The following is a 15,167-nucleotide window of genomic DNA, read 5'->3' on the forward strand; positions in this document are numbered from 1 at the left end:
GACCTCGCCGGAAAGCAGCAACCTCGCACCAGATGCCGCTTCAGAATATGAGGGACACTTTGGGATCCGCTGACTTTGTGTGAGGGCGGGGCCAACTGTCACCTGACCCGAACCACCTGACTTAGGGAGCCGAGAGTTCCGTGCGAGGAGCTCTGGAAGTTGTAGTTTTCACCAGTCAGAGCCGGATAGATGAAGCTGGGTAGGGTTGAGGGAAGGGCGGAAGGGCGCAGGCGCCTTGGCAGGGACGGGGGCTCCGATGTGAGGGGAGACCTAGTCACTTGTAGGGGCAGCAGGGCTCTCGGAGCCTTTGTCGACTCTCGGAAACTCGGCGCTCCTTGGCGAAGATTCTCCAAGCACCCGCGGCACTGTCCGGTACCTTCAGCCCACTAGGTCCCGCCTTCTGTCGCCTCTCCACCAATCGCCGGGGGTCGCTGCGTGTGGGAGCCTGCCTTCCTTGACCAATGGGAAGATAAGAAGTCGCCATGTGGCGTGAGGCTGAAAGATTGGCAGGGAAGCCCCGCCCCTGCGCTGCCCTCCCCGGTGCAGAGTGCCGCGGCTAGCGCGCCGCTGAAGCCACCCGACCTCCGCTGTCACCGCTGCCATGGCTTCACGACCCGTCACTCTCGGCATCGACTTGGGCACCACGTCCGTGAAGGCTGCCCTGTTGGAGGCTGCACCCGACCACCCAGCCGGGTTCGTGGTGCTGGCCACCTGCACCCGGGCTGCCCGGGCAGAGACAGAGAGCGCCGCAGCCGGGCCCCAGGTGAGGCAGCACCCTGGAGTCGCCGTCTCCGGACGACACTGGCGGCATCCCGGGCAGCACCTTTCCGCGAAGATGTACCCCTGACTGTCCAGCTTGTCTGACCTCCGCCTGCCATCCTTTCCTCTAGGGTCTTGCAGCCTGCAGCCGCTCAGGCTAAGCCGTTAGGTTTTCCCAGGGAGCTTTCCCACCTGCGGGCATCGATCTTCCCACTCTCAGGCTTCTCTGGCGGCCCTGCAGGGCTGGAACCCCCTACTCTCTGCTCATCACTTTCTGTACTTTGACCGGAGAGGAATCGCTTTCAGAGTAATAACCACAGGCCTGACTATCACGCTTGTTGCTCGTGGCTCAACATCTGCCCTGTGCCCTCAAGTTCAGGCTTCGTTTTTTTACCCCTTAGGCAGGTTGGGCTCTGGAAATCAGATGTAGAATTAGGTTTATACCTCGATCCTCTCACTCCGTAGAAGTGAAAGTAACAGAAAATTTCACTTGTTACTCAAAGAATTCCAGCCCCAATGAGAGATCTCTGGAGCATTGTTGTCAGAGGGTAGGACTGAGATAAGCTGATTAAAATTTTAAAATGGCCGGGCGGTGGTGGCGCACGCCTTTAATCCCAGCACTCGGGAGGCAGAGCCAGGCGGATCTCTGTGAGTTCGAGGCCAGCCTGGGCTACCACGCGAATTCCAGGAAAAGGCACAAAGCTACACAGAGAAACCCTGTCTCGAAAAACCAAAAACATTCAGGGACCCACAGGATGGCTCAGCAGGTAAGAGCAATTGCTGAGCAAGCCTGATGACCCTAATTCCATCTTCAGAACCCACCATGGAGGGGAAGAACTGACTCCTGAAAGGTACTCTGACGGCTACATGTGCCCCACGACAGGCACGAGTCTGTACACACACTACATATATATTATATACACTATATTATATGTAGTGTACATGTATATATAGTATATATGTATACACACATATATGTACACATATATTTAAAACTCTATGAATTAAGGACAGTGAACTCTGTTGAGAGATGATGTAAGTAGGCTCAGAACAGACATCAAGCTTCAGACTCCAATCCTGTTAGTTTCCTGAAAAGGGTCAGTTTATAGTCAGTGAATTTACAGAAGTTAATATCAAGACAGAGTGTAACATCTCACTTTTTTCTCGGCCTCAATTTATTCCCTCGTCTGAACTAGGTGTCCACTAAGGCTTCTTCCAGCCAGAAACTTGGATTGAATGCAGTACCCCACACTTGAGCCTTGTGTCTCAAAAGCTCTTGCCAAGGGTCAGTTCTTTGGAGGTTCAGAACCCATCTTGCTGGGACGTGTTTAAGAAGATAAAAATTGCGGGCGGTGGTGGCGCACGCCTTTAATCCCAGCACTTGGGAGGCAGAGCCAGGCAGATCTCTGTGAGTTCAAGGCCAGCCTGGTCTTCAAAGCTAGTTCCAGGACAGGCACCAAAACTACACAGAGAAACCCTGTCTCGAAAAACTAAAAAAAAAAAAAAAAAAAAAAAAAAAGAAGAAGAAGATAAAAATTGCAGGAACACTTCTAATTTTCCCAGGGGCCTTCGGTTGGGGCCTTAGCATATTAGAATGATTATTTCACTTCATGAATTATGACATGGAGAAATTGGCTTTGGTTCTGGAGGAGTGAGGAGCTGGGCCAGGATTATAGTACAGCAGGTTCAGGGCCTGCCTTTTCCTCATGAACTTGAGCCTCCCTCCCTCTTATGAGATAGGGTCTTGCTGGCCTCAAACTTGGATCTTCTTTATTTAGCCTCCCAAGTGCTGAGATTACGGGTGTGTTCCACCCCGTGCAGCTAAAACACAAGGTTTTGGAGGGAATCTGTGACTCAGTTGTCTGTCATCTCTGGCTCCGCCTCCTCAGTTGGAGGGGCTCAGGGATGGACGGGTTTGAGTGAGTTGCTCTGCACTTTGTCAAGTCTGAAGTTGTAGATCTTGGTCTGGGTATAGACTCACTGATGGTTTGAACCTGTTACAGTGTGGGCGCGCCCATTGTCCCAGGACTGCCCCTGGTCCCACTCAACCCTAAAAGGAACTGCTGAACACAGCCTCTCCTTGTCTTTACTCCCAACTGGGCTCATTTTCCTCCTCCATGGTCTCCGCCCACACGACCCACTCACCCCCGACACATTTCAAACAGAGGCCCCTCTGTCCTGAGGTGATGCACCATCTGCTGGCCATTTGGGGACTTTTAAACTACCACTGTCTAACAGAAATGCAAGTCACAAATGTGGGCTACACGTGTAATTTTCAGTCTTTGAGTAGCTATTTTAAAGGAAGTAAGAGGAATGGATGAAATGAATTTAATTTAGATTTTATTATTTATTTATATTTATTTATTTATTTAGAAACAGTGGCCCACTATGTAGACCTGGTTGCCTGGGAAATTAATATGTAACAGAGATCTACCTGCTTCTGCCTTCTGAGTACTGGGACAAAATTAGTTTTCATTATGTATTTTATTTAACCTAATGTATATAAAGTATCATTTTAACATGCAATAATAGAGATGTGTTAATGAGATATTGTACATGACTCATATTAATTCTGAACTAGTGTGTGTACATTTAGATGCTCATGTGTATTTGTATGTATGTGGACGCCAAAGGCCAACCTTGCATTGTATTCTTCAGCCCTCAGGTTTTATTCATGCCCCCCCCCCCAGTTTTTTCTTTTTGAAAAAGTGTCTCTCACTGGCCTGGAGCTTGACAAGTAGCCCCCAAGGATCTGCCTATTTCTGCCTCGCCAGTGCTAGGATTAAAGTACACATCACCGCACCAGAGTTTTAAAAACACGAGTGGCAGGGATTAATCTCAGGTCCTCAGGCTTGTAGGGCAAGCTGACTGATCCGTCTCCCCAGCCCTCAGATGTAACTCGTGCCTATGCAACATTTCAGTTCGGACCGGACTCCGATGGCTAGTGGCTGCCGTACTGACAGTGCCCTAAACAACCGTCCCCTCTCTTTTCTTTGTTTACCCCTGCCCTCCCTGTCTTTCTTCCTCTGTGGAGCTCACACACAGAGCTGTGTACCCCTCTATGCACTTTGGCTGGCACAGTGGAAGGCTCGTTGGTAGGGTGTGGGGCTCCATGCTAAGGATATGCTCTAGTTTGCATACCCCCCTTCCCCAGCTTCCCCTTACACACCCTCCTTTGTTCACTTGGGAGGCCAAGAACTGTCTTGACCGGGCTTTGTTTGTTTGTTCCCAGAAGGACAGATGTACTCCCTGGAGGAACCCAAAGAGTCCAAAGACTCAGCCTTCTCATGTTTTCTCCAGCCCATAAGCCTTCTACCTCACAGCGAATGGCCTTTATTTCCAGTTGCATTCTACTCTCCCTTCTCTTTCCATGGACCTTTCCAGTTGTTAAAAGGCTAGTTTATTTTGTATTTGATGTGATTTTCGTGTGCCCAAACACCTTATTTTAGATGAAATCAAAATACATTTTCAATTTATGAAGCTTAGAACCCTAGCTCTTAGGGAAGGATTTCTTTCTTTCTTCCTGTGTCTGTGCATCTGTGCTTGAGTGTGTGTTTGTAGTGCCTTAAAAGGATAGACGAGGGTGTTGGATCCCCTGGAATTGGAGTTACAGGCAGTTGTGAGCCACTTGATGTGGGTGCTGGGAACTGAACCCTGGTCCTCTGGAAAAGCATGAAGTACTCTGAATTGCTGAGTTATGTCTCTAGTTCATAACCTGAGTTTTTTTTTTCTTTTTGTTTTTTGAGACGGGGCTTCTCTTGTTTTGTAGACCAGGCTATCCTCAAATTCATGTGTCACCACTGCCTTGCCCTTTTTTTTTTCTTCCTAAGTTTTAGAATTTAACTTGTAAAGTTTGTTTCATTAATAAGTAACATTGAGAAAACAAAAATAAAAACAATTACCAAGTATTTAGGGCTATTGAGATGGCTCAGAAGATAAAGATGCCTTCTGCCAAGATTAATGCCTTGAGTTCTATTCTCAGAATCCACATGAATCAACTCCTGCAAATTGTCTTCTGACCTCCAAAAGCATCCTGTGGCATGTGTGCTCTCCTCTCAGCACGCGCGCGCGCATGCACACACACACACACACACACACACACACAATAAGTAAATGTAAAAAGGACTAACAAAAAATATCCCTAAACCAAATGAAGAACTGGTTGGGGCCAGGGTATAATGTCGCAGCTAGCCCTTGCCTAACATCTTTGAAGTCTGGATTAGATCCTAGACACAACAAACCAAGTGTGCCATTTTGACAATTTCTGATGGCCTTTAAATAATACTTAGTTCCATTTTTAGCTAAGGATATGTCTCAGATGTTTGTTTATTTATTAAAAGATCCCTCCCATCTCCGTTTCTCTCTCTTTCTAGGGATTGAATCTAGGGTCTTGGGAATGCTGGGCAAATGCTATATTGCTGGCTTGTGTCCTAACTTGCTTAGTTTTTTAAATTTTATTTATTTATTTTTTTAGATTCATTAATTATGAATGTGTATAAATGTTTTGCCTGAATGTATGTATATATGTACTACATGTGTGCTTGGTGCCTGTGGAGGCCAGAAGAGGGTATCAGATCCCCTGGGACTGGGGTTACAGATAATTTTTTTTCTGAGACAGAGTTTCTCTGTGTTGTTTTGGTACCTGTCCTGGATCTTGCTCTGTTGAGACCAGGCTGGCCTTGAACTCACAGAGATCCACTTGGCTCTGCCTCCCAAGTGCTAGGATTAAAGGCGTATGCCACCACCGCCCAGCAGTTATAGATAACTTTGACCCACCGTGTGGTCCTCTGCAAGAGCAGCAAGTGCTCTTGACCACTGAGCCATCTCTCCAGCACCTCTTAGATGTTTTTAACTGTGGTTATTCACACAGTCTACTTTCTTGTTTACGTATACACACACACACAAGGAAACATAGGAACAAACCCTCAGAATGTGCAAAAGTAAAAGGACTTTATTTGGGGGTTTTGGACCTGCAATTCGGAAGGTCCAGGGTTCAGCTTGCTCTGAATTCACAAAGACCACAGAAAAGTGGAAACTCCAATGGGCAAGTAGGATGGAGCAGTGAAGAATCCTACAGGGAAGGACAAGAGCTGGTGACAGGGGCCAGTGCTGGGCAGACGGTAGGACAAGTATGCTGGTGTGTACTGAGATGTTCATGTAAGAAGTAAGCTCCACAGCCTCCTAGTTTGTGTTTTGAGGCTCTAAGCTCAGTATAATCCCCTTCCTTCCCCTCCTTTTTCCTTTTCTCTTTCTTCCTCTTTTTCATCCTGGGGATCGAATCCAGGACCTTGCACTTGCTGGGCAAGCACTCTAAGGCCGAGCTGAATCCCCACCCCCCAAATTAATTATCTTAAATGTAAACAATTTACTTCAGATATTAAAGTATCCTAAGACTCTGAATAACAAATACTAGTAGCATAGGTGTGATTCTTTTAAATGTAACTGTATGTAATTCTCCCACTTTGAAAGTTAATTTATCCACTGAGAAACAATGAGGCATCTAGGTTTCTTTGGTAGGTGACCTTTGTGAGTCCTTTTTAGCCTATTGAAATTTAGAGTGTTAGAGGGCCTCAAATCTAAACTTGCCTTTAAGCCCTCCCAGTTTCATTGAGATCAAATTGCTCAGTGTATCCTAAATTGCCATGTTCTAAGGGATATCGTTCCCGGAGCCTCAACACAGGGTGATGTAAGAAAGCTTCATCGTTCTGAAGTGATTCAGGATAGGATAAGCCTAGTGTCTGAGCCTGTTACTGGGATGAGATAGAACCCTGAGGTCCTATTTATGGTGTGTTCTCAGGTTTGTACCTCACCAGTACCTATTTTTGAAGTTGAGTAACTCCCCTCCCGTTCGAATGCATTCCTTCATTTGAGTTGCTCTTTCCTTTTCTGAGTTTGGTCCTGGAGACTGAAACTTGCACTTGCTGGGCAAGCTTTCTACTATTGAGCTGTAGCCCCAGACCCACAGTGGACATTTCCTTAGCTGTAAAACGTCAAAATGTGTTTCCCCCGTGTGAGGCCAAAGGCTTATCTTGAACCTGCCCGACCACTGTATTCTTTTTATTGTTGTCCTCTGCCAGGGCCACTTGACTTTTCCTGGAGCTAACGTGGTTTTAGATTAAGCTCTAAATTAGATTAAGCTCTAGATTAATTTTCATGACTTTATCTTTTGTTCTTTCTTTCCTTTGGCTGGGGATTGAACCCAAGGTCTCATAGCTGGTAAGAATGGTTTCTACCACCAACTGTATTTTGTATTTTTATCAGAGTCTTTTGAGGTTGATATTTGTCATGTGTGGAATAGAACCCAGGGCCTGGTAGATTCTAGGTTAATGCTCTACCACTGAGCTACACTCCTATCTGTATTTTGTATTAAGACATTTTTAAAAAGATTATTTATTTATTTTATGTATACGAGTGCTCTATCTGCCTGTATGCCTTTTTCCCAGAAGATGGCATCAGATTCCACTATAGATCGTTGTGAGCCACCATCAGATTCCACTATAGATGGTTGTGAGCCACCATGTGGTTGCTAGGAATTGAACTCAGGACCTCTGGAAGAGCTGCCAGTGCTCTTAACTGCTGAGCCATCTCTCTAGCCCCTCTATTTTGTAATTTTAAAAAAGATTTACTTTATTATTATTATTTTTTTAAGATTTATTTATTTATTATGTATACAGTGTTCTGCCTGCATGTATCCCTGCAAGCCAGAAGAGGGTGCCAGATCTCATTAGGGATGGTTGTAAACCATCATGTGGTTGCTGGGAATTGAACTCAGGACCTCTGGAAGAATAGCCAGTGCTCCTAACCGCTGAGCCATCTCTCCAGCCCCAAGATTTACTTTATTTTTAATTATGTGTATTCATGTATGTCTGTGTGTAGATTTGTGCATGTGAGTGCCAGTGCTCATGGAGACCAGAAGTGTCAGCTCCAACCAAAGCTGGAGTTGAGTTACTGGGTGGTTGTAGGCCCCTACACCTGCAACGTGGGTGCTGCCTAATGTGGGTACTGGGTGTCCAACTTGGGTCTTCTGCAAGAGTTGTACATACTCTTAATGGCTAAGACGTGTGTGTGTGTGTGTGTGTGTGTGTGTGTGTGTGTGTGTGTGTATGGTGTAGGTAGGTGTTTGTGTGTATATGGGTGAGTGTGCAAATGTGTGCATGTATAAGCCAGAGGTGAACCTTGGGTGTTTTCCTTCATTTATTCACTTGATTTTTTTCAGGCAGGATATTTCACTGAACCTAGAGCTTTCCAGCAAGACCCAGAGAGTCTGTTCTCTCTTCACCAACACTAGGACTGTAGGCACATGCTGCTGTGCCCAGCTTCTCTGTGTGGGTGCCTGGCTTCAAAACCAGGTCCTCGTGCTTGCGTGGCAAATATTTATTGACTGAGCTGTCTCCCCAGCCTCAGGATCTGCTTTGTTTGTATTTATTATTTACTCATCTGTTCATTTATTTTTAAATGTAATCTCACTATGAGACTATGTCTCACTAGCTCAGACTAGTCTCAAACTCTCAGGCTCAAACATTCCTCCTGCTAGGACTTATCAGAGAGTACTCTAGTCCTTTGGAGTTTGCTTTCTTTTCTTTTCTTTCTTTCTTTCTTTTTTTTTTTTTTGGTTTTTTTGAGACAGGGTTTCTCTGTGTAGCTTTTGAAGCCTTTCCTGGATCTCGCTCTGTATCCCAGGCTGGTCTTGAACTCACAGAGATCCGCCTGCCTCTGCCTCCCAAGTGCTGGGATTAAAGGCGTGCGCCACCACTGCCCGGCTCATTTTGTTTTTGAGACCAGGTCTCACTACATAGTTTCAGCTGCCTTGGAACTCTCCATGTAGACCAGGTTGACCTTGAACTAACAGATCTACCATCCTCTGCCTCTCAAGTGCTGGGATTAAAGGCATGCTCCATGCTCCACTGTGCTGGGTCCTTTGTCTATTTCTTGACTATGTCTTTCCAGGATCGAGGTTCAGAGGATGATATTCCCCCCAGTATGGCATCTTGTGTTGAGAAAGTCTGTGTAGGGGAATGGAAAGGTCCTAGCCCAGTTTCTTCCTCACCCAAACACACGCAGAGGATTTTTCTCAGATGTGTCAAGACCAGGCTGCAAGCTGGATACGAGCCTCACTTTCCACATCCTTGGGAGGCTGAGGCTGGAAGGGGCATCGCTAAAACAGGAATTCAGAGCAGCCTGGACAACAGGGCAAGATTGCCGCCTCACTTCCCTCACTGTCCCCCCAAAGTCCAGCATACAAAGGCGTAGACCGGCCTTCCATCCCACCTGCAATCTCACCCTCAGGCTCCATCAGGAAGACCAAGGAACGGAGTCCTCCAAATGGGCTTCCCTCTCCCGGTGGTTAATTTCCATTCTTTGGATTCACTCCAGTTCCAAAGAGACTCTTACCAGCTAATTTCTCCTCCTCCCCTTATCACGGAAGACTTTTCAAATTTCTCCACACCCCCTGCTCTTTCTTTCCTTCCTTCCTATAAAGAAGGGGTAATGTAAAACTTCAACTGGCCCTCGGCTTCTGTTCTTTTCCATGCTGTGATTTTCTTTGTCCTCTTGCTTGTTAATAAATTGATTTGCTTTTTTCCCTATTGAATCTGTCTCCAGTCATTCATCCCAGTCAACCTGGAATGAGGGGAGGGAGGGGAATTTCATCTGCCTCTGCCCTGCCAGACTCTTGCCTCTGCCTCTGTCCCACTCTTCCTTCCACAGTATTTCTCCTGCAGACTGTGGAACACGCTTTTCTCAGTAGAGCTTGCCTGGTGTATCGCTAAACTGTCCCCAGTTGTGTTTCCTCCCTGCGGGTGGGGAGTGGGCCTTTGATGAACAGTCTCAGGGGTGGGGAGTGGGCCTTTGATGAACAGTCTCAGGGGTGGGGAGTGGGCCTTTGATGAACAGTCTCAGGGGTGGGGAGTGGGCCTTTGATGAACAGTCTCAGGGGTGGGGAGTGGGCCTTTGATGAACAGTCTCAGGGGTGGGGAGTGGGCCTTTGATGGACAGTCTCAGAGGTGGGGAGTGGGCCTTTGATGGACAGTCTCAGGGGTGGGGAGTGGGCCTTTGATGGACAGTCTCGGGGGTGGGGAGTGGGCCTTTGATGGACAGTCTCAGGGGTGGGGAGTGGGCCTTTGATGGACAGTCTCGGGGGTGGGGAGTGGGCCTTTGATGGACAGTCTCGGGGGTGGGGAGTGGGCCTTTGATGGACAGTCTCAGGGGTGGGGAGTGGGCCTTTGATGGACAGTATCAGGGGGTAGGGAGTGGGTCTTTGATGGACAGTCTCGGGGGTGGGGAGTGGGCCTTTGATGGACAGTCTCAGGGGGTGGGGAGTGGGCCTTTGTACAGTCTCAGGCCGGGCCCAGCTGGAGCTAACCAGATCCTTCAGTTCTGTATCTTGGCAATGACCCTTGGGGGAATGAGTCGTCTCTCTAGGAGATCTCTAGAGGCCCTCCCTCCTTGGTCTGCCTGTTTGCCTGCCCATGCCCACCCTGTCCTGTTTTGTTTCCAGGGACGAGAGCAGGATGTGACTAGAATCATCCAAGCCCTAAATGAATGCCTTGATGCTCTTCCCCGGCAACAGCTCCAGAGAGTCGGGGCTATCGGAGTATCAGGACAGATGCATGGCATCCTATTTTGGAAAGCAGGTCAAGGTATGCTGGGTGTGGGTAATGATCTCATGCCGCGGTCACTTAACGGACTAAGAACAGGGTTGTGAAGGGCTCTTGGACCAGGGTCAGGTTGTCCTGGCATAGGCATAGTACCTTGTTCCTCAGAACAAAACATCATAGGCTGTCACCTGTGTTTTGTGTACATTTTATCTGGGCCAAATGTGTAGTGAAGACTCAAGCTGTCTGCTTACACATCCATTATATTACCTGTGGACAGCCAGAGGAGAAAGCAAGTTTGATTTTTCTTTGGGACTCAGTAGAGAGGATCTCACATAGCTTTCTTTTTTATTGTGCCAGCTGTAATTGGACAAGATACCAAACAGAGGAAACTGGAATTTGAGTGTTTTAAAATTAAAATTTTATTTATTATTCTCTCTCTCTCTCTCTCTCTCTCTCTCTCTCTCTCTCTCTCTCTCTCTCTCTGTGTGTGTGTGTTCATTTGTTCTCTTCTTCCATTGTACGTTCTGGGGATGGAGCTCAGGTAACTGGTTAGACCTGTATGGCAAAGCATATTTACCTGCCGAACCAACTTGGGTATAGGTTTTTTTCCCCTTCCTTTTCCTTTCCTTTTCTTTTTTTTTTGAGACTCAGTCTTATGTAGCTCAGGCTGACCTTAAACTCTTTAAATAGTTAAGGCTTGTCTTAAACTCCTGATCCCCCTGCCTCCACTTCCAAGTAAACCCAGGACCTCACCTCCCATGTGCTAGGCAAGCACACTAGCACTGAACTACGCCCTAGTTCTCGTTTTTTTACTTTTTATTAATGAATTGGTAAGTTGCCCAGGCTGGCCTTGAACTCACATTAGCTTGGGCAGGCTGCAAAGAACTTAGGATCCTCCAGTCTCCTCAGTAGCTGGAATTATAAGCCTGTGCCACCAGCCCCAGCTGGGTATAGTATCTAATCTTATATAATTTCACATAATTCTAGCTATTATCACTTTAGTGGGCAAACCATTATTATTGTTATTATGCTCTTGTCATTTGGTCCTGGGGACGGGACCCAGGGCCTCGTGCATGCAGAGCATCACTTCGTCTTCATCTGATGGTCTGCCGAGGTGCAAAGGTGGTGACCTGTTCTGTGTGGCCCTGAGGGGAAGACTGTGCCAGGAAAACAATGAGCACTTCAGGTACCAGGTGTCAGGCTAAGGATGCATGACCTCATCCATCTTTCCCAACAGCTTTACGATGAGTGTCACTGTCACCACCGTGCAGGTGAGGAGCAGGAAGTTCAGAGAGGTTAGAACAACACGCTTTGGGCCACACAGCAGCAAACGTGGTTGAACTTTCAAAGGCCTCTCAGAAGACCAGAGCCACAGGCAGGTAGTGATACAGTGAAGAGAAGGACTTCCCAACAGAATGTCCACAGAAGGAATAGAATTTACAGGACGTTACCAGCTCCCTGGATTGCTAGGCATTCCTTTTTTTTTTTTTTTTTAAATTATAGAAAATGTCATATAGACATAAACTAGAAAGGATAGTATTACAAAACCACCCGTTCACCCTCAGAAATGTTATCATTTGAGCGCAGATGGGTGCTATTACTTATTGAGATGGAGTCTTGCACCTCCCGGACACGGATGCATGGCACTGCACCTGGCTGAGCTCAGATTTTTCAAGCAGAGGAGAAATGGGGTTGATGGGTGAGGTGGTTAAGAGGGTGGGATGCTGGATTCATGCCTGTCTGTCTAAAAAGTCAGCGACTCAGCTCCCCTGGGCTAAGGGGATGGTGACTTCCTTCATCTAGTGATGTGTCCTCAGAGCCTTGCCCCAGACAGCGCTGGGTATCTGTAGAAGCCTCCTCCTTCCCTTGTCTGCTTGTTATCAGGTCACTTCAGACAAGAGCTGCCTGGCTCCAAGCAGCAGGGGGCCAATGAGGGCGCCAGCACTGACCGACCTCTCCCAGGCAGTCTAGGTTGTAAAAGCTTTTTAAATTCTTGAATTCTTCATTAACAAGAATAAATGTCCTTTTAATACTAAAACCCTTCCTAAAGGGGAGAGCAGAGATCTAATGATTGTGGTCTGCTCCTCTGCCTTCTTTTCTCTGAGTCTCCTGGATTCTGTACCAACCACACAAACCATCAGCCACATCATTGGAAGAGCTGCTTAAAATTTCACGGAGCCAGGCTGCTGTCTTGTTTTGCTTTCTGCTTCTGGGAAAGAGGAAGCGAGTTGGCTGCTGCTGATTCCTGATGATGGAGTCCAGCAAAGTCAGGTTTGGGATCAAGTTGTGCTGTTTTTAATGGTGGCCATAATTCAGGTTGGCTTTAGTACCGACCACATGGAGGCCCTGTACTGGTCCCCCTGGGAGATCTGGAATTGAGTGTAGAAGCCTGTATCTTCAGGAACACAGCCGACACGGTCAGGCACCTGCAACTCGAGCAGAGGGCTAAGTACTTCAGGGAGGACACAGGCAAGCAAGTGGGAGAGCTGGGAGTGACTGGCACTTTCTGAGAGGCCTGTGGTTAGGCCTGTTTTCAGGGTCCACTCTCAGGCTCAATAAAAGAGGGAGAAAAATAGGGACCATAAAGCAAAGCTAAAAGGCGAGCTGCAGACAAGGTGAAAACATTTGCCCATGTCGAGTAGGTGAAGGACAAACGTCAGGCCAAGAAAGGGCAGATGGACCAAGGGTCCCCGACAAACAGTTCCTAAAAGGGGAAGTACAGAGGAGACGATGCTCAGCGTCATCCGCAATTAGGAGAATGCAGATGTCAACCACCACGAGACACTGTTTTCCACCCACTGGACTGAAAGAAATCAAAAGGCCTGGGAACATCAAGAGTTGTCGAAGGAGTGGGAAACGGGTTTATTACAAATACTGCAGCTGGTAGTTAAATAGTGTAAATGAGCTGGTTTTTTGTAGGGCAGCTTGGCCAGGCCTGTTAAGAAGGGTGGCTGCTATTTCTCAGAAATTATACTGCTTGGAACTGGTCCAGGAGAAGCACTTCACGGCACCTTTGTTTATAGTGGTAAAAATGTGCCGTTTACCTGTGGGGACTCATCACACACATGCAGTCAGGCCCATGGCGTGGGACGACACTTAGGAGTTAGAAAGAATAAGGCACATTCAAGCATATTGACACACAGACTCAAGACATGTTGTTGGGCAGCAATAGACACAGTCGAGTATTGTTGTTTAAGCAAACACACCCAGGTCAACTACATAAAACAAAACCTGTCGTGTGAGTGTCAACAATAGACAAGTCACCCAGGAAGAGTACACGGTGATAAGGAGGGGGCTGCAGCTAAGCGGAGAATGAGCAAGCAGGACTTTGGCCCTGCCTGTAGTATTTGAAGATTTTTTTTTTTTTCTAAATTGAGAGTGCATCTATTTATTGTTGTGTCGTTACAAGCTTCAAAATATAATACAGCTCTTTACCAAGGGGAAGGAAGAGGAAGAGAAAGAGAAGGAGGCACCCGCTGGGGCAGATTCTGGGACAGACTCCCTAGATTTACATACTAATTATTAGGTCTGTGGAGCTGGGGAAATTTTAAAAGCATCCTGCTTTATTTTTTCTTACGTGGGCATAACAATCACATAATCACTTCTCAGCACCCATATGGCAGCGCTCACTGTCTGTAATCCCAGCCCTTCGGAATCTGGTGCCCTCTTCTGGCCTCCACAGGTACTGCATGCATGTGGCGCACAGACATACATGTAGACAAAACACCCCTACACAGTAATTAAATAATTAAACAAGCAAATAAATTACCACATAGAGTAAGTGAATTACCATTTTTAAAGCGTGTTAAACAACCTATGGCATATTATAAGCATTCTATTTTTTTTATCATAAAATTACAATTCAAACAATGTAAAAATGGGATCAAAAGAGTTTTGGAAACAGATGAAGGTATGGAGCTGAAGCTGGGGGATTGCAGGGGCTGAAGTAAGAAGCACACACTTAGATTCAGGTAGCAGTGCAGCTGTGAGGAGGCTGTCACAGGAGGAAGTGCCCGTTCTTGTCCCCATCTCTTAGGGGAGCTTAACCTGACACCAGGCAGATGTTGTAGGTCCCTGATGTCTGATGTCCAAGCTTTAACCTATAACTTGCCTCTCTGCTGTGCTGCATGCCAGGAATACTGACAGACTGTTGACAAGGTCCCTTTAGAGTCACTGTTTCATCTATCTGCAACATGTGTCCCCAGCCATTTATTATTTTTTTTAAAGATTTATTTATGTATATGGTACTCTGTGCGCATGTACATCAGCAGGCCAGGAGAGGGCATCAGATCTCATTATAGATGGTTGTGAGCCACCATGTGGTTGCTAGGAATTGAACTCAGGACCTCTGGAAGAGCAGCCAGTGCTCTTCTTAATCTCTGAGCCATCTCCCCAGCTAATTGTAAGGCTCACTCCCTTACTCCATGTTCTTCACATGTCACTTCAGAGAGGACTTCCTGGACCACCTCCAGTAACCTACCACAGTCTTTCCCCTCCCCCTTCTGCACATTTTCCACAGCAATTAAAAGTACCTGGTATCATGTCTTTGCTTGTTTATACTCTGTCTTCATTCTGGCGTATAAGCTTCATGGAGGCAACGGGCTTGTTCATTTACTTTGTGTTCAGAGACTAGACTAGAACCAGTCTCTGACACCCGTTAGACCGTCAGTCGGTATATCATGCAGTCACTGTGCGTGAGTGAATGAATGGATGTCATAGCCTGGGAATAATGGAGAGGGGCAAGTAACTCACATTCTTTGGTTCCCTATGAGTAAATTTGTAGAAAAATGCAATGACCTTGGATCCCAAGTC

General features: G+C 46.8%; 1 protein-coding gene across 1 annotated transcript in view; it reads left to right on the top strand.

The window, feature by feature from the left end:
* The first annotated feature begins 241 nt into the window (after positions 1 to 241).
* The window catches only part of Shpk (sedoheptulokinase), a 33,039-nt gene continuing 18,113 nt past the window's right edge, over positions 242 to 15,167 (top strand). The window contains exons 1-2 of the mRNA XM_059271152.1: positions 242 to 763; positions 10,256 to 10,397. Of these exons, the coding sequence (XP_059127135.1) occupies positions 602 to 763; positions 10,256 to 10,397 (304 nt within the window). The 5' untranslated portion in view covers positions 242 to 601. The remainder of the gene's footprint in view (positions 764 to 10,255; positions 10,398 to 15,167) is intronic.

This window comes from Peromyscus eremicus, chromosome 8a, assembly GCF_949786415.1.
Source record: "Peromyscus eremicus chromosome 8a, PerEre_H2_v1, whole genome shotgun sequence".
Lineage (NCBI taxonomy): Eukaryota > Metazoa > Chordata > Mammalia > Rodentia > Cricetidae > Peromyscus > Peromyscus eremicus.